The following is a 19787-nucleotide window of genomic DNA, read 5'->3' as shown; positions in this document are numbered from 1 at the left end:
TAATGCAACGACCCTGCTGCAGGTCAGTTTCACTGGTTCAGGGCGATGTTGATTCAGCTGAATTAATTAGTTTCTGTATCAGGTCGTTATGAAAAATCTTTGCTTCATCGTAGATCAGGATGCAAGTGCGTTGTGACCGCTCTAAACAGTCAGCCAGGTGTCTTAATGTTTAGGCTACAACAGGATGCTCAGATCAGCACTGGGGGGCAGTAGAGTTTAGTGGCCGAGTGCTGGTGAACTGCTGCTTATCAAGTGGGGGGGGGCACTTAGCTGTGACTGGAAGTATTAATGGCTGCCAAAGAAATGTTCTGTTCAAAGTTGGGCATCAATTTGTCTTCACCTCAGTGTCACGCAGATGCCTGAGGTTTGAAGATGAAATGATTCAGGAGAACAAATAGGATGAGCCATTACGAAGTGACTAAAGGAACGAGCATAATACATTAACCTCGTTAATATTAAGGTCAGCGTACCGACGCACAATGAGCTAATGAAGAAACATGCATGTGTGTTTATTGCCAGTAGGAACATTTTTATTGCTTTCACTTATCAAGCTGTGAAAAAGTAAGAACTAAGATCCACATAAACATAACTTATGCAGTCTTCTTTAAAACCCAAGATGCAACGGGCAGTCGTCCCAACTGATTATAATCACCGTCTCCTGCGGCGTTATGCTAATGCCATCACTAAACATGAACTTAAAACCACTATCATCACTGAGAAATCAGAATGCAATTAACCTAAAGTGACGAACGTTTGTCTCGGCACGCATCTGTTTTAACGGTTTCTCTGACATTAACACGGGGTGAGGTCAGACTGAACAAAAAGCAGAGTGAAGGCCGCAAGTCATGCTGCTTGGCTTAAATACGTTAATTAAAGAGGTACTGGGAGATGAAGCAGTGCAGTTTCTGCCTGTTTTCTGCCAACTGGAACAAAGGACTGACGCTCAGGAAGACGACTCCGTCCCGACGCGCCTCCGAAAGCACCTGAAGTGAAAACAAAAACGCAGCACTCAATCGTCAACCACAAAACCTGTTAGTAATCTTTGATTGAACATTATCAGTGCAAAGCGAACATCTCTGGTGCTTTTTGCATTTTCTTTACACAAGGCCAGATAAAAAACAAAAGTATTAACATAGTCAAAAAGATCTTTCAAAACAAAGCAAAAAAAAAAAAGAGCAATGCATTTTATGCATCTGCATTCACTGAGCAAGGTCTGGAGTAATGAGACGAAACGAATGAGCCAGACGCCAGACGCCGTCTTCACTTTTGTTTTAAAGCCGCATAAAGAGGAGAAACGCATTTCCCCGTTGATTTGATCTGTAAATCTTTAACATCGGGGAGAATGAACCGCCAAATCCTGAAGACATGCATGATAGCGAACATCTCCGTCCGATAGCCTCGATAAGAAAGTTAATAAATGCCTCCTGAGATCTCTGCACGTACTGAATATGGGTCAATGACACTCTATTTTTGTAAAGGCAACAATTCTCCTCTCACAACGATAGATCAGACGCCGTCTACGTTATTGAGTTGAGAGAGGAGGGAATTCGATTTAGACGAGGTTCTGTTTTCTCTATTTTTCTGACTAGAATAGGTGCGCTGACGGTGCCATTCTTCCAGATTGCTGTGGTTTGCAGAGTCAGTGTGGATGGAGATGATAGATGCTCATATTCCTATCTGCATGATAAGCCATTTGTTGACTTCCACTGTATAAAAACAAATTCCATTCACTTGAAAATAGCTGCAGCGTCCTAATCCATCAAAAATAGAGCTCAATCAAAAGAAATCACATTTGCTTCAATTTCTGTTTTCGTGTTTTCTGGTCGCCTCACAAACCAAATAGTAAAATATGAAATCCTAAAAATGAAGTCCCCTTATATTATCCTGCACTCAAAATCCTAATTATCGTTGCTGTCATCAGGAACATGTACTTCAAACAGCAGTTCAATGTTCTGCACTTATTTTTTTTGGCCAGCTACTAAATGATGAATGCACTTCAGAAGGTCACTTCCAAGCAGTCATTTCTTCTCACGTAGGCTGGGCAGATTCAGTTACTTCTTCTTTGGGAATTTTATTTCTAAAAAAGTGCTATATAAATAAAGCTTATTATTATTATTACATGCAGTCTCCTGGAGGAACTGGGAGGAACAGCCAGTCCGATCTGAACCCAAACGGTGTTCAGTTGCTGGACTGTTTGTCAGTTTGTCCACAAGTGCACCCCCTGCAGAGCTCAGAGTCTGTTGTGTTGAATAAAGACCAGGTTGTTTTCCAGTGAAGCTGAAGTATCTAGAATACAACATCTGAAATATTTGATTACCGGTATGTGGAACCATGTTAATGCTAAAAATGACTGTTGTCAGAGTTACACAATGGAAGCTTTCACTTTCATCTTTCCAGCCCTGAAATCCTGGTTTAATTCACCGACCTGCAGACAGACACGCAATCTCTAGCTCTCTCTCACACACACACACACACACACACACACCGACGCCGTCACTCACCCCCAGGTCTATCAGTGTTCTAGCTGCTGTGCGTGCAGCCTCCTCTGAGCAGCTCTCTGAAATATTGTACAAAGAGACAGGTGAATCAAAAGAAGAAAACTAGGGTGAGCAAACAGAACAAAGCTTTTACTGCGTGACCTGATAGAAATTATGTTACTACTGCAGGGTGTCATTCGGGTAGTTTCTGATTGTCTTGTGTTTTTGTGTCACTAATAAGGAGTTCCGCTCCGTGTTTTTATAGCACAAACTAAATTGCGAACAAGGTGGCAAGCTTCTGAAGACTTGAATTTAAAGGTCTGTGGGTAGATGGTGGGGGGGGGGGGGGGGGCAGGCCTGCTGCGGCTCACCATAGTGCTGCTTCTTCTTGTTTGCTGTGTCATACAGATGGGAATGTATCTGAGCCACAAACTCTGCTTCTGCAGGAGGAAAGATGTGAAAATTGAGTCAATTATTCCACCGAAAGCAAAGCGAGGACAGTCTGCTCAGAGCTTTCATGGTTCAGTGACATCCCATCATCAGCAGGCCACTGCAGAGGGCTTAGAGTTAGGCATAAACACCAGACATGTAGATTCAGGAATTAACATTCTAGATTGAAGCTGTGTCACTGGCCCATGTTGTAGTTGTTCCTTTCCTTCTGCAGCATCACTCACCGCCCTTCTGTTCCCAACAGTTCATTCATTCACTCATTCATTCACTCATTCATTCTGTCCCGACGTCTCCTTCCGGTGGGACGTGCCCGGAACACCTCTGGGCTTCCAAGAGGCATCCGATCCGAAATTGCACCCTGAAACACGCATACCTGGAAGAGGTGTGTGTAGAAGTTCCAGTCCAGCGATGGTCCAGCACAGCGCCCTCAGATGGCCAGCTAGCATACTGCAGAGGAAGAAGAGCATCTCTGGACACTGCTTTGGCTGGCTTATCTGGGGACACAAAGAGATCGGACTTGGTCAGATAGTAAGATGGATGGGAGAGCAGACAATATACTATTATTTAATAAAGATATAGACTATATTTTGAAGGTATGAACAGGACACTTACTCCTGGATTGGTATTCACAGGCGCGAGTCAATGATTTTAACTCAACTAAACTGAATTTAGCACCGTGAACAGGTTCTCATGACACAATCCGTACGTGATTGCTGAACATCTCATCATGAAACCATAGTTGTTCTGATCCTGTAACTACCTCCATTTGGAACCTGCCTGCAACATTTGTCTCAATTTAGCCACAAAATAATATTTGAGGTAAGGTTGTCTCAGATTTAGGGATTCATCCCAAAGATTGGATGAGTCAGATTCCAGGGTGCTGTGCAGTTCTTCCACTAAGAATAACTTCCATGTCCTTTTTAAGTATTTATGCATAGTCATGGTAAAAACGTAAGGCTCTTATGGGCAAACATGTCACAAAGAACAGCACCATAGTATCTTAAATATCACTTAACAGGAGGGCTACATAAAGGACTACTTACAGTAGGGGTTAATAACAGCATGAATGAGGTCATCCAAACCGAGTAATGCATCAACATATTGGAGTCAGTGTGGAGAGCAGTTGGTCTGGAATCCCTTGGTCATTAAAGTCATACAAAACCATTACCGGTACATGAAATGTTGAATATCTCATTCGAGGACGATACTGAGGAGAACTCATGGAAGCATTTCAAATTTGTCAGTGTTAAGCTTATTTTGTGCTGCAGACAAACAATTGCAGAGAACCGGCTCCATGCTTTCACGGTGGGAATCCCGCTGTGTACGCTGCATTTTCCCCCATCACATTTTCTTTATCCAGAAAGACAGTTGGAACCACAAATCTCAAATGTACCCTGATCAGAGCTCTTACACTGGTCTGCTGCCCATCCACGTGTTTCTCGGCATAAACTGTTCTCTTCGCTGCAATTCAGTCACACGTCTCGATTTATGCAGACACATCTGCTGCTGTACCCTGTCAAAAAAACATTCAATCGGCTCTAATCTAAATGGTTGATAAGTGATGATTTCTGAGGCTGGTAACGCTAATGAAGTTACTCTCTGAAGCAGAGGCGACCCTTTGTCTTTTTGTCTTTCTTGAGATGACCCTCAAATGCATTGCAGATACAATAAATCCCAGTAATTAACTTTTGACAAAGCACATCTGGTAATTGAAAAGCATTCCATGTGACTTCTTATTAAAGATTAAGATAATGCCAACAGTTTTAAAAGTCCTCACGGATGTATAAATTAAACATTGTTTTTTGTAACATAATTCCATAGCTGTCCAGTCGTATTTCTACAACATAGAAAATAGGTTTAAAATAAACCCAAAACTATATACCATACAAATATATAAGCAAACGACTATAAAAGAGCTTTAACTAGTATTGCATATATAAAATATGCATATGCAGAAATGTCCGAACTTATGATTATATCACTATCCTCCTGCTTTGTGAGACAACATGAAGTTAATTTGGCCTCAATGACACCCTCCCTCGGTGGATAAGCTCCAAGTCAGAGGATTTTATACCAGTGTGAATAGTTGCACATGAACATGTAGGCTTAACAGCTTTCCTAAAACCTGTGGAGAGGCCTGTTGCATCTTCGTTGTTATTTGTGAGTAAATGAGGTTAGAGGTTGTACTCTTTGATAATGCCACTGATGGGCTTTGTGATGTTGCATACGGCCCCAGTGTGAAGGTTAATTTAAGGCTTCTACCTGCAGGCGTAGTGACGGTAGGCCCAGGTGTAAAACACACAGCCTGCCATTTAAAAGCTCCCTGATCTTTATTCACACGGATGTTTTCCTGAATTTTGAGATGGACAGTCAGGACCCAAAGTCACTTTGTAAAGTTTGTGACTGATGTGCAAATACTTTGAGCACAGGCTGTTCAGTGCATTTGAAAGCTGGTTAGCTGCTTTGTTCCATGTAAAAACTACAAAGTTATGATAGTCGGGCCTCTTTTAAAGCTGACAGAGATAATTTGCATTCAAGTTCGGTGCCTCAACCCTGTCGGTGGTTCTGCAATGGGTATTCCGTTCTTTTCATGTAGTGTTTCAGGTATTTCGCACACGCCCTTTAAGCAGTAACCCCCAGAGGTTTATTTTGTATGAAGTGCCAGTAAAGAATATTTCTCCCTTCAAATAAACATTTGATCCAGCAGTGCTTTTCTGTACCTTGTAGGAATGGAGATCCTGTTCCTCGCAGTCAGATTCACTTCGATAAGGATCATCAGTGGTAGCCCAGGTCAAAGTTCCTTCCTTCTTCCAGAAATCACAGACGGGAGCATTCCTGGTATTCTTAATAAGATGGAAGGAGCAACAGATAGACACAACTCTTATACTTTATGTTAAACTCTGAAATTTATGGGCATATTATGTGCTTAATATACGAGTCTCATTACACAATGAAAAAACAAGTCTGATATTTAATGTCATGAATAATGTAAACACAAAAAAAGAAAGAAAGGCGAGGCGAGGCGGAGGTTATGTAGTTGTCCACCTGCCTGTTAGCAAGATAACTCGAAGTTCTGAACGGATCTGAATAACATTTTCAGGAAATGTTGGGAATGTTACCAGGAACAGATGATTAAATTGGTGATGATCCAGGAGAGATACTGGATTCTAGATCACTTTGAATTTTATGGTAACATTGCAGTCAATGGAGCTTCAAAATGTGTTCCTCAATATCTCGGTTGATTATATTATTGTTTATGGAAATTGTCACAGTCATGTAGGGTGGGGGGGCACGGAACCTCTATCTCACCACCGAATTTCATCTTGATATGATCCAGATTGAGGTCAGTAAAAAAAAAAAAAAGATAATTAACATTGAAAAACTCAATTTACGGATTCAGAAACCAGTTAAAAATACACTGTCAAGAGATGAGTCTTCCTTCTTAAATGGGTTTTGTAAATAAAATACAGTCAAGATCCTTCAGATTTTTGAATAATTTGGTGAACTTCAGGCACATTTTTTCAAAACAATGCAACATTAAAATAAATGTGAATTTATCTTACTTCTTCCATAATCAGGATGCCACAACTGACCAGACTATCAACTGCATCCAGAGCGAAACTCTGAGATAACTGACAGGGCTGGAGAGACAGGGAGGGAGAGGGGGGGGGGGGGGGCTGAGTGACAAACCAAGGTTAGAAGCACAAACAGCTCCAGTCCATCAAAGATCTAAGGAGATGGCTGACAGAGATCAGAAGACACGAATGAGAGATGGCCAGCAGGAGGATGAGCGCAGGACTGATATTTTTCTGGGAAGGAATGGGGTGAGAAACATACCTGCCAGCTGAAGAGACAAGAAAGCCACTGTTGACATGAAATCTTTTCTGGCTCACATCCTGAGCTTTTATGTTCAGCCCGATGAAGCACATACATGCAGAGCCACACACAGTTTGAAACCTCTAACTACAGCAATAGAGGACCCAGAACAGGATGAATGGCCGTTCAGCTCCATTAAACATCTATTGAATGAGACACACTGGTTTGTGTGTGTGAGTGATATTAATTCCAACTCACTGGCATGAAGCCTGGCGGCAGGAGGTGGGAGAGCTGCAGGGCTCTCTCCGTCAGCTCTGACTGACAGAGCACCACATCAAACTCTAGGTCGCCTTTCGCCTCCTCCCAGTCCACGGCGTCGCTCCTGATCCTGCTGCCGACGCCACTCCTGGCCACCTCGCACAGCATGGCTGACACAGCACACGCTAAGAGCAAGAAAACACACACATTTACATTTGTAGACGGCATACTGTAGCATCACAAATTAATTCAGCCACATAACGCAGTTATACACATATTGGGCACATTGATAAAATAGTAGACCAATAAGTGTTGACTTGCCTTAAAACCTCAGAATATTAAGTACTTTTGAACTTTAAAACGAATTTTCCATGCTGACACGCCAACAGTCAAAGTGCCAGCCAAGGCCTCCCACGAAAAATAACATGCGAATAGAGCACAGGATGATAGAAGCGAAAGCTCGTCAGCAACACAACATGCAAAGCTACTCACCACCAACAGCTTCCAAAATGAAAGTATGTGTGACGACCTGAGCCTGGAGGTAGAGGTGAAGGGTGGCAGCGAGAGTTGGACGGGGCACAATAAAAGGATCTTTCCTAGGGGAGAAAAATAACCAAAAGAAAGAAGAGACAGTAACGGAGGCTTCATAGAAAAATAAATGAGATTTGAGGTACATAGTTTGGCTGTATAGAGATAATTGTTGTGTTTTTCTTTGAGCAGACAGAAAACTAACTTCGATGGGGCTGCAGCTATGATGAGATGCGGGGCAAGCAGAGAGAGGGAATAGTGGACAATCTCCACTAAACTCCCTCCAAATCCAACATCTCTGTTCCTGAGCAAGACTTCGCCCATGAGCCAGGCCACATCACGACACAGGAGAGACACCCTCACGCCCTACGGGGGAGACGGACAGAGAAGTCTTGTTCCAAAATCAGCCATGAAAATTAACCATCTGGTGACGTTAGTAGAGTCTGGTGGGTGTGACTCAGAAAACCACAAGCACAAAAAACAACTCTGTTTACGAGGCTTTTGGAGCATTGACCTCGAATAATTTCTTTTTTTAAAAACATGAACAGAATCAAGGGGGAAAAGTTAAACCAACACACGCACACAGTGGCGGTGCGCTTACCTTGCGGCGTCTGTACAGTAAAAGGCTGGACACCAGACCGGTGGGCATCACAGCCATGCAGGAGGTTGCAGCTAAAAACACAGATGCCCAAATACAGACCAGAGATAATGAAGGTACATTTGCATAACAATGATGAATATTTATCATTCAGCAGGGGTATATTGTCCTGAACCTACAGTACATGAGATGAAGGATGATCATGATGCAGAGATCTCTCTCTGGATCAGCTGCTTCTTTGTGTTCAGATGGCAGGAGCCACCGCATCCTCCTCCCTCCAAACACGGCGTCAGATCTTCAGAGAAATAAGGAAGCCTGTCAGTTTTAATTTCTGCCAAGTAACACTGGAAGGAGCAACCACAGCGAGTTGTTAAAGAGCTGCAGGCGACAGGCTACACCCCTCAGCTCCTCAAGACCAAATTAACTGAACTAAAGGAAGGACATTTGTGTTTGGCAGATTCTTTCTTTGATGCAACAGACTGGCAATGAATCTTATAACATTGGAAAGCAAATTTATTTTCCTTTTCAATGCTGCCACATTTGTAAGGACTGAATTTGTGAGATGAGCAGCGGAGCTCATCTCACAAAAATGTGGCGTTTTTTCTCTGCTGTCGACTCGATTGGTAGATTGAAGTCGAAAGAAGCAAGACATGTTGCCAATTTATTAATTCATTTTACAAACAGGAGCCTTGGTAACACGTGGAACCATCATATACAGCCACAGCAGCCTGGCACCTGCTCCTCATGCGGATCATCATCCCACTCCCTCTCCTCTCGCCCGTAGCCAGCTGGGATAGGCTCCAGCAATACTCGCAACCCACAAGGCGGATAAGTGGCTGCAGACGAGACGATTGAGGTCGTCTCAGCTACAAGAAGATGGATGATGGACGGATTTGACAGTTTCATTGTGCTTTTCCATAAACACCGGTACACGTTTCTTACAAATGTGGCACCATTTAAGGAAAATAAACAGGTTGACCGATAGTATAATGAACGATCGCCAAGAAAGAAATAATCCGCCAATCAAACATTTTATTTTGTTTTGATGATTTGCTGGTGCCTATTCGGCATGAAATTAGACTGTTTGCTCATGCAATGATGGGGAACAATCAAGAAAATGAAGAATGATGGGATTATTTTCCAATTCTAATCAAAATTTGTTTGGCTATACTGTAAAAGGTAGTTATTTCCCTTCTGTTGCATTTCTGACAGAGCTGCTGCTTCCAAGATTTACTGTACTAAGCAATACACAACATATGAATTATAGCTGTCAAAATCAACTAGAGCGCACTCCTTCACGTATCTTCAGGCATTTTAAGGTATTTCAGGTTCCTCCAACTTAAAAAAGGATGTGTGCAATGAATTTTAGAAGCTTATTTGAGGCTACGCTGGAGTGATAGGTGTGTGTTATTTGTGTGTTGTTGCTGTGCAAGCGTGAAACAGATAAACAGGTAAGCCTCACTATCGGTAACACTGTTTATCCCAAATTAGAATAAACACACAAGTATTTGTATATGTGGACTTTTGAATTTTCATCGTGGCAGGCCTAACCATTTACTGGATTTCTAATAAATGAGAACAAAGAGAGACTTGAAAGCTGAAACTTGGCAGAGGGGAACCAGCATATGAAAATATGGCTGAAACACAGTGAAGTAAATACCAAAGTAGGATAATCATGTAGACACTCAAAAAACCAAAACTGCATACATGCTGATAATCAAAGCGAACTATCTCACATTACCCCTTTCATTTACCACTTCCCCATCTCTTTCACTCATGCTGTGTTTTCGCTGCCTCCCGCTCTCTTGGTAATGACAGAAGAATTAAATATATGAAGGAAAGCTACTTTGTCAGAAGCCAAGCAGAGATTGAGTGGGGATGTTATTTTCTTTCCGTTATCACTTTCACTGGCAGAGTGTGTAATGTTGATGGTACTTGGACCGAGTCAAAGAGGATGAAAGTCATCAGAGCCCGGATCAAATCTTTGCCAGATTAAAGGTTTAGGGAAAGTTTATCTTCAAAGCTTAAGAGAAATTCAGAAGTATTAGACACAATTCCAACACCAGTGTGTTTTAGTCACACGCAGTACAAGCATGCAACGGTACAGGTATGACCACAGTTAGTGTGATTACCTGTTTAGAATAACAGGCAGTAGCAGGTCCTGCAGTGGAAGCCATTCATGTATGTTGCACCTCCTTGACTCACACATCTCCTAAACACAAAAACAATAAATATGGTTGTACACATGCATTCTCCAAAGCATTGTCTCTAAATAATTTCCTATTGATGCTATGGTACCTGCAGCAAAGAGAATTGGATGAAAATCTAATAAAAATCTTTAACATAACAGTAAAACTCTATTCTTTATTATGACCACATACTAGCATATTGCTGTACCAACTCGCAAGTTTATTAGGTGTGTCATGTCTTAGCTTCATTAAATATGTAAAGCTGAGTTTGTTTAAACTGTTTTGTAAAACTACTCCCCTGTCTGTGGACAGACTGAGCAGATTCTGGCTCTATTGTAATAACCCTAACCCTAACCCAACAACAAACGTTGCAAAAACCAAACCATTCCTGATGCATTCAGTGATATACACGGACATCATCTTGTAGGATAAATTTAATTTCATGATCAATGTAAACCACCCACAAAAAAAAGTAACAACATCTCATTCTTTCTTAATTAGCTCCACTGAGGTGAGGCGGAGGCTATGTAATCACCAGCGTCCGTCCATCCGTCCAGCCTTCTGTCTGTTAGCAAGATAACTCAACAGACTCTGGACGGATCTGAATGAAATTTTCAGGAAATGTTGGGAATCTTACCAGGGACAGAAGATTAAATTGGTGACGATCCAGAAGAGATCCTGGATTCTAGCTCACTTTAAAATGTTTGTTAACATTGCAGTCAATGGAGCTTCAAAATGTGTTATTCAATATGTTGGTTGATGATTGACTGATGTTTATGGAATTTGACACAGTCATGTAGGGTGGGGATCTCTACCTCAGCACCAAATTTAATCTGGATCAGATCCAGAATGGAGTCATGAAAAAATGCGCTCTTCTCCAGTTCTGAATTAATATGCAGCTAACAACTTTTGACCCTGTGCCATCTCTTACTCCATCCGCATTGCTTCCAGAAGTCAACATGTATTATTAAAATGTGGTCCAAGGTCATTGTGAATTACGATTATTCTTTCTATCTCCAAAAGTTCCAACTTCTTTAATGGATCCAAAACTAAAGAAGTCTTCACAATATGATTTTATAACTTCTTGGTTGAACAACTCATGCTCAAACTAATATATTAATTCATTAATATATTCTAAGTCTGTGTTAAATGGAAACAATGAAACTCCAGAAGCTTAACAACTGATGTCGTAAATGATAAGCAGGTCTATAAATCTTTCTGCAGTCTACCTTGAGAGAAAAGGGCTGAGCAAAGTGGATCCTCACACTTCCTCCTGGTGTCGTCCAAAGAAGAGACCACAGCCACTGTAGTACAGATCTTAAGCCAACCTGTGAGGGAATGTAAAATTCACATGAGAGCTAAATACAGCGAGTCAGTCATCATGACGATGAGCAGAAACTATGAGATACAGCAATACCTTTTCCCACATAAAATAAGTGAAAACAATTGAATCCATTCCAGCCATCTAAATGCACCCAAATCAATGCTAATAATGTAAAAAACTTTCATTGCTATATAGATACACACAAAATTATATAATCAAGAGATATACAGTATTACTGCAATATAAAATGTGGTTTTATTATGAGTTTTACTTCCAACAATTTGGTGCAAAGGGCTTGACTCAGTCAGAGCCTCCTCTCTAACATAGGCACGATGTGGAAATCAACAGGCCCCACTACAATTACTCACTTCTTGTGGTTAATAGCCCCTTCACATACAAGTACTTAATTTACCTCAAACGTTATCTTTGCTTGTTTCCATTAGCCCTATGGCACTTAACATGCTGTATACTACACACACAGCCACTGCTCAAACTATACCTCTTGGTTTCATATGGATCAAATCAAGTGATTCTTGAGAACGTTCAGAAATGCAGTTTCACATGCTCGCCTGTATGTTGGTCTTGGGTACGTTGTCGTAGGAGATTCCCACGGGGACCAGACTGACATCGGTGACAGATCCCTCCTTGATGAGCTGTCTAATGCGGGCGAGCCATGCGCCACCTTGGCCAGTCTCCACTGACAAACCGACACTGATTGCCTGGCCTTCACGTAGCAGTTCACGAACCAGCTGAGGATGGAGGGAAGAGGGAAGAGAGAAATGACAGACACAAAAGACCTTGCAGTAAGGGCATTATTAGCATAACATTCTAAAATAATAAAAACAAAACAGAAAAACAGATCTTGGAGAGAATACAAAGAGTTGGGGTAAAACTCAGGGCAGCAGAAGGATGAGACGTCAAAACGCATGAAGCAGGAAGGACACAGAACACCGGAAAAACAAAGACTTGCTCACATTCAGAGACACTTCCCTTGCCTCCGGTACCGTTGTGTGCTTACAAAGAAAACGTAATAATCATTGAACAGCAACTAAGCAAGCCTACACTCAACAAACACTAAAGGTCTATTAACAATGAAATAGAGCCAATAAACAAGTCTGCTTTTTCATGCTCAGCCTGTATACTTACATAAAGATCAGATACAATGTTCATTGTTTACTCAGTGTTGATATACAAGTTGAATTTAAATGAATAAAATGCAACATTTTCAACTGAATCAAATGTCGAAAAGGATCAGGAAATCAGCACATTGTTTTATCAATGTTTCACAGATCTTTCCAACTTATTAGAATCAGGGCTGTAATTTGAGAGAATAGAGAGTGGAATGAGGGAGCAGATGAAAAAACAGGTTGTATTTTGATTGAAGAGCTGACTGCTATAAAAGCCCTCCGTGTAGTGGAATTAAATGAGTGCATATGTGGGTGGGTATGAATTGAAGCAACAGCACATGCACTAAACAGCCAAATGATGAGGAAAGTTATCTTTAGCTTCTCCAGCAATTTAATGTAATTATCTGCTGTCCATGAAGGGATTGTTTCTGCGAAAATGCATGAACAAGATTTTCTCATCGTTCCCCTCTACTAGTCAGTGTTCAGATACACACTCAAGAACTGCTCTACCCGAGTACTTTTTCAGATGTTAACTATAGTGTTATTCCTGCTAAACATGTTTTGGAATTGTCACTTTGTGAAGTTAGTATTTTGTTAGTGTTTTTTTCTGCATAGTGAAACTATCAATGCCATCCCCAAAGAAATGTTAGCCAGCACAAAAAAAAGCAGCAGATCCTTGATCAAAGTCCTTTAAGTTGCGAGGTGGGGCTTTCATAGTCTCCGAAGCATCACACTGCCTCCGCTAGCTTGCCTTCTTCCCATAGTGCATCCTGGTGACATTGTGTTTCTCAGGTAAATGGCGCACACAGCCACCCATGTGATGTAAAAGGAAACATGTTTAATGCAACGAGGCCACGATCTTCCAGTACTAATGCTGAAGTGTCCACGGTTGGCACTAAGCAGTGAACAGGGGCCGGGTCAGCATGGGCTCCCTGGCAGATATGCGGCTATGTAGGCCCAAATAGCAACAGATGCACAGAGTACTCGGATTCCAAAAAATAAAGGATATGAATTCACTTTTGCCACGGGGTTATGTTTTGCAAAAGCTGGTTTATCGGCTAGCAGGACTACTAAAAAGGATAAGGATAGATTTGGGTTGACTGGTGTGTAAGTGCCAGGAAGTGACTATGCATTGTAAGATAGGGCATAGCGGTGTACTGTGACATGTAGTACACTGTGTTGTATTGACTAATGGTACAGAACTATAATAGAATTGTAGCTGGAACTGCGCTGATGGTCGGGTGTTAAAGTTGACAATCACTAAGTTGAATGAATAAAACAAACAACGATACCAATGTGACATTTTACTATCTATCTGGCCCACAACCCCAAGACATTTTTCATGCGCCAAATGGCTGCAAGCCAAAACCAAACCCATGGCCACTGCGTGAGGGCTGAAGCCTTGGGGTGCACTCAAATCACTGCACCATCTGTGCTCCACAACTAGAAGACTTAAAAAGCAGCCATCACAGTCAAATGTCTTCACATTTTGGGAGACAGGAGAGAGGCAAAGGTCAGCTGCAACTGCAAATATTAGCTCATCCTACCTCATCTTGACCCCAAACCCCTGAAACACAGACTTACGGAGGTCATGACAGGTGAGTAAAGACCGTCGTTCTCAGCATCCTGTTCAGTCAGGGCAGAAGCCGGCAGGGGGACCACTCCTATTTTCTGTAAGATTGCTCTATAGGGTAAATAGAGAACACTGTATCTCACACAGACACTTCACCTAACAAACGCTGAATGACAAAGCATTTTCAAAATGTCAAGATGTATTTCCCCATATTTTGAACAAATTACACTTTCCGTATGTATATATTCTGTATGTGTGTCATCCCAACCACAATGTAGGGTTGTGTTTATATGACCCTACCTTAGTGTGTAGCTGCGAATGTGGAGGGGATAAACGGTGTATGGGATTGTCAGGTTGTGGCAGAAGAGCACCAGGGAAATGAGAGCGCAGTCCACGAGACTCTGGCGCACATGCACGTAAACGAGTTGAGATCCCTGAAATGAACAGAAGCAGCCTCAGATAAACCAGATTCTTCACATTCCCGTTCATCATTAAAAACAATGTGGCGCTGTGCAGAAGTTGGACATGGATTATGAAGGATTCCTGTGGTTTATATTTAACTATCATTGTGAAGTCCCACAAATTAAGATAAAATCAGAAGAATAGAATCTTAGGATTTATCTCGTGATCTTGCTTTTACCACAGTAAATAATACACAAGTACCGTAGTTGAAAGCTTGTGAGTGATGCTGAGAAGCACACAAGAATTCCAAAAAAGAAAATAATATTTTCCTTATGGAAATCTATGAGTGAAAACAATGCGGGATTACAAGGTGAAAATCTGGACAATTAGATTATGCCACCATAAATTAAGAATAAACCCATTATGCACACTGACTTAATATTTCCAGATTTGCATTCAGTCATATTAAAGGTGATATGGAAGTCAAGGCACTCTTATGAATTAAAAAACCATGAAAATACAATGAAACCACTTCTTAGTGTCGATTCATTCATTTAATTGGTGAGAAATCCAAGCTTTCGTTTGCAGAATTAATTCATGCCCATTTTGAACCTCTGACAACAGCAGCCTGACTAAGACATATTTATTTTTACCAAGTCAACCGTGTAATTAGAATCTAGTACTCATCAGTAAAAAAAATAGAAATGGAAATTAAAATAAAGTATAAGAGAAAGACATTGAAGTTTGATATTTTTCTAACAAACTTTCAAAAGTAATCAAACAAAACAGATAAAACACAATATATTAAACATTTTTAATACCTTGAATGTTTTAAGTGTGTACGTGTAAACGGAGAAACGGATGCCAACAATGTCATTAGGGGACTGAGCACAGCAGCGGTTCACATCCTGAGGTTGGATGTATGCAGCAGGTACATCATGGTAGATGTACTGTAACAGTTATGCTTATCAAGTCTTGCAGGGAGCGTTGACCCCTTTAGCAGGATTACTTATGTGCATATTTACGCAACTACAAACAAAAAAAATAGGACATTTCGTCTAAATAAATATGTCTGTGTTTATAAATACTTGCACCTCTTGTGAAGCTCTGTGCAAGGCCGGCAGATGGTTGAGGTTAACCTGAATACTGTCAAATATGGAAGCAAACATCTTCAGCATCACCCAGGCCACAAATCTAGTTAGGAGAGGATAGAGTGTGGAGAGACGACAGAGGAAAGAAGCGAAAGGTGATAAGGCGAAAAAGAAACAGTCACCAATAATGAGATGCTGGACAAAGCAAGGATGGAGTTAAGTGAGAAGAAGTGCGGCAGAATAAATATAAATATAAGATAACTGATAACATTATGAAAAGTGGCAGATGGCCAAAAAGGAAGACAGTGACGGGTAGTTTCTGATGAGTGATTCCGAAGGCCAAAAATTAATCTTGGAAAACAATTTGGATCTGTCCAAACATATTTATTTTAAAAATAAAGTAAAAATTTCCACCAAATAAAAAACTAACTGTAAATTGTCTGCTGTCCATCTGACAGACAGCATGACTTAAGTCAAGAGCCCCCCCCCACACACACACACACACACACACACACACACACACACACACACCGTAGGAGGCTGGGCAGTATGCAGGTGTTAATGAGGGGGAGGAATGGTGAGAGATGGTTTATCTGCCCTGGGCTGGCTCCCAGCTCTGGTGCGGGATGCTCTGCTGTGAGGGCCTCCTTGACCCTGAAACACAAAGTCCGGTACGATAAAGTTAACAGAACACAAATCCTGTTTGGTGCTACACAAAAACCAGCAGTCTACAAAGAAAAGAAGAAGAATCCCCAACGTCCCCAAATCCTATCCAATCAGAACGCTCCCATCTCTCCTCGTCCCTTTTGCAAAACATGAAACATGGCGCCAGGCTCGTTCCTGTGGACCGACAAGGAGGCAGAATTGCTTCTAAACGTAGCTTTGGTTAAGCGATGAGCTTTGAAGGCATCCATGCCGTTTCTGAATGTAAACGCAGGTTGCACACGACGTTGCAGCAGTTTTTGTCGCGGCAGTGACGTTTAGAAACCTAAAACTGTTTACAGTCATCCACACGCAGACCCGTAAACTGAGTTTTAAAAAAATATCTTTGTTTTTGGAGATACCCGGCTACGTGTGCACATGGCCCGAGAACCTTCATTTTCTATATCTTCGTTTGCGTCCCTTATCTCCTCTCCTCTTTTCCATCTCCCTCTCAACAGAAATGCAGGACCTGCAGGAGTTTTTATGCATCTCTGCCAATCATTTATTTACTCTCCTCTGACATATTTGATCACTCTCCTTCTATTTCCCTTTCCCCTCAGGTACCTGATGCTCTGACAGACTCCCTCCATTCTGTTGCCAACAGGACTTGTGTTGACCTTGCGTCCGATCGCAAACAGTGCACAGCAGACCCTCCGCACCAGCCAGCCTCGATACCTATGATAGGAAACAGACAACGTGGAGAATGCTTAAATGTGCTGGAACTGCATAGATTTGTATGCGTTTGCCTGAATACTGCAGATATTATCAATACCTAGTCTGTGTCTCATTGATTCTCAGTAAGTTGCAGAAGCCAAGGGAAGAGCTTTGCACAAGCTTCTTGTGCTGAGAAATGGTAGAGAAACACCAAGAGACAGATGTGAAAAAGTGAGTTCTTTTGCACACAATACAATTTTTCATATAAATGACACATCCATCTGAGGGATGCTTCTGTGCGGGGATGGCTACGAGAACATTGCTAAAAGCACAAAAAAAAAGCTGCCAGATCCTAAGTCTTCACAGTCAGAGGGGAAGAAAGTGTTACATAGTACTGTACTCTAATTTAGAATAAGAAACAAATGTTCGTAAGGTAAGAGGTAAGGTGACTTTATTTGTACCCGAAGGTAGATTTGGTTTACAGCAGTTACACTCTGCTGCTGGTCGCAGCGTGCGCATGCGCCCGGGCGATGTGGGTGAAGTGTCTTGCCTAAGGACACAACGACAGTGTACACATGTGCCTGAGCCGGGGATCGAACCGCCAACCTCTCGATCATAGGACGACCCTGTCAACCACTGCGCCACCGTCCCACTGCGCCACCGTCGCCCCCAATGCTTAGCCATTTAAAGAAAAGGAAACGGTTTGACTGAAGTATAGAGTTAACCCCCCTCTCTAATTATCAGTTTCCTTCCCCTGCTACACCAACCTGAGAAACACAGAGATGCCACTGAAATGATGCACAGAAAGCGTCAGCTGGCAACGTTGTGGACTCAATACTTGAATGAAACCTACTTGCCACGCATTTGTCACCACCAACCAGTGTTGGTTGGTTATTCCATGGTGAAACAACTTTTGGTGATGGGTGGATTGCTGGGGGCTGTCACACTTACCAGACTGTTTGGGGTGCACCGGTGGCAGCACTGGCCAACAACTGGTCTGAACATTCCCAGAGAGGGAGGTTTTATCTTCCGTGTTTTCTTGATCTTCATCTCCAAGGAAAACTGAGAGGGAAGAAAACATATTTGCACAAAAAAACAACTAAAAAAACCCAAGATGGTGCACACGCATAGAAGGATCACCAGACAACTACTGAAATTATACCCAGTTTCCATTGTATCAAGTACGAGTAAAATCCCAGCCTCATTCAGTTTTTATTGAAACTGTTTTAAAGTGGTGTTTTGAACTTAACTATTTTGGAGAGGCTCTTAATATAATTGTTTTACACAAGCTAACAGACATACCTTTGGTTCATTTAGTGATTCATGGGTGCTGGACCTGCTCTTGATTTAGAACAAGACACAATCAGCATGCTTTTCATGTAAATAAACATGTCTACTGCCATGGTTTGGAGCCTTCTAGGCCACTTCCTCTACACCACCTCTCTCCCTTTTACATTTCTTCTAAAGAGCAGAAGAAATACATTTGCATGGGAATTTATTTTTGAGTTTGATTTAACTTTTTTCTTGCTGTAGTGGACTTAACTTTGAAAATAGGGTTAGGGTTAGGGGCATGAAGAAACCCGCTGCACAATAGATGTTAACCCAAGGCCGACAAGAGAACTGGAATCAAACAATCAGCCAGACAGTGTAATGTACAGGCATATGGTCTGGTGCAGCAGCAGCTCAGCTTATTAGTTAAGCATGAGAAAGAATACCCAAAAACCAACACTTTCTTCATTCTGAATGATGGATTCTAGAAGACTGCTCTGACTAAACTACTGCCTTACCAAGAACATGTTATTTTAAAGACAAAACATTTATATAATGAAAGCATGGATCAAGCCAATAAATGATAATTGGTCATACTAGTATAGAGGAAAGGTAAAAGGACTTACCAGTCTACGTACTAAAGAACTCAACATTTGGAGCTTACTCAGTAATCAGATTGATACTACTCTGATGTTTGTGCTGTGAACATTCTTAGAGTTTACAAGACCATATCTTTATAGAAAATCCATTACCAGTCAACACAGAGAATTGCATTCATAAATTTTGGTCTCTGGACTCTCTGTACAAATGATCATTTAATGTGAATGTGAATGTTAGTAGAAATGAAACTAGTGTGATTGTTGTATTGAATAGTCTAAGAAAGTTATTTGGCCGACCTTAAAATGGAAACATCAAGCATCACAACAAAATACAACACTAGGACTAGGCGGAGTGGGACAGGACAGCGGGAGACTCGTGCAGGCAGTGCTCTTACAGCAGGTCTGTTCTGTTGAATTTCTAAGCCCACATCTTTGTGTATCCCGTCATTCGTTTCCTGCACCATGGCGAGTTCCCTGCAGACTTCTGCCAGGACGCCTGCCAACAATAGATTGAGGAAAAAGGCCATATTGAATTCACTCATGTGGAAACATTGCATTCTCACGTTGTGCTCTGGTAATAAGGACTGTGTTTCAATGTGAGAGGACCTGTGATTTTTAGCAGCTGTAAAAAAAAAAAAAAAAAACATTCTTACATTTTCAGATTAAAATGGTCCAATTTAAGAAAATAAAACATTTCCTGAATGAAATTATTTCTCCAAGGCACAAAATA

General features: G+C 41.5%; 1 protein-coding gene across 1 annotated transcript; it reads right to left on the bottom strand.

Annotated features, from left to right (window-relative positions):
* Window positions 1-621: 621 nt before the first annotated feature.
* Window positions 622-19584, bottom strand: gpat2 (glycerol-3-phosphate acyltransferase 2, mitochondrial). Its single transcript, XM_068760836.1, has 22 exons — window positions 19453-19584; window positions 18141-18251; window positions 17308-17378; window positions 17100-17210; window positions 16365-16487; window positions 15837-15936; window positions 14641-14774; window positions 14352-14451; window positions 12210-12389; window positions 11546-11644; window positions 10260-10339; window positions 8307-8422; window positions 8131-8201; window positions 7735-7895; window positions 7494-7597; window positions 7002-7186; window positions 6491-6568; window positions 5648-5770; window positions 3301-3421; window positions 2849-2917; window positions 2502-2557; window positions 622-983 (listed from the first exon to the last, which is right to left on the bottom strand). Exons 1-22 carry the CDS (start codon window positions 19582-19584, stop codon window positions 867-869), a joined length of 2442 nt encoding a protein of 813 aa, XP_068616937.1. The 3' UTR covers window positions 622-866.
* Between the last annotated feature and the right edge of the window lie 203 nt (window positions 19585-19787).

This window comes from Brachionichthys hirsutus, chromosome 4, assembly GCF_040956055.1.
Source record: "Brachionichthys hirsutus isolate HB-005 chromosome 4, CSIRO-AGI_Bhir_v1, whole genome shotgun sequence".
Lineage (NCBI taxonomy): Eukaryota > Metazoa > Chordata > Actinopteri > Lophiiformes > Brachionichthyidae > Brachionichthys > Brachionichthys hirsutus.
Note: the sequence above shows the minus strand (reverse complement) of the source record. Positions and strands in the feature narration are given on the sequence as shown.

What these genes read in the sequence shown, in the direction of transcription:
- gpat2 (XM_068760836.1), bottom strand. Translation starts at nt 19,584, where the DNA reads ATGGCCTTTTTCCTCAATCTATTGTTGGCAGGCGTCCTGGCAGAAGTC. An exon ending in GGAGTCTGTCAGAGCATCAG is followed by an intron (nt 16,488 to 17,099) that starts GTACCTGAGGGG and finishes TTTGTGTTTCAG; the next exon opens with GGTCAAGGAGGCCCTCACAG. An exon ending in GAACACTGATAGACCTGGGG is followed by an intron (nt 984 to 2,501) that starts GTGAGTGACGGC and finishes TTTTCACTTCAG; the next exon opens with GTGCTTTCGGAGGCGCGTCG.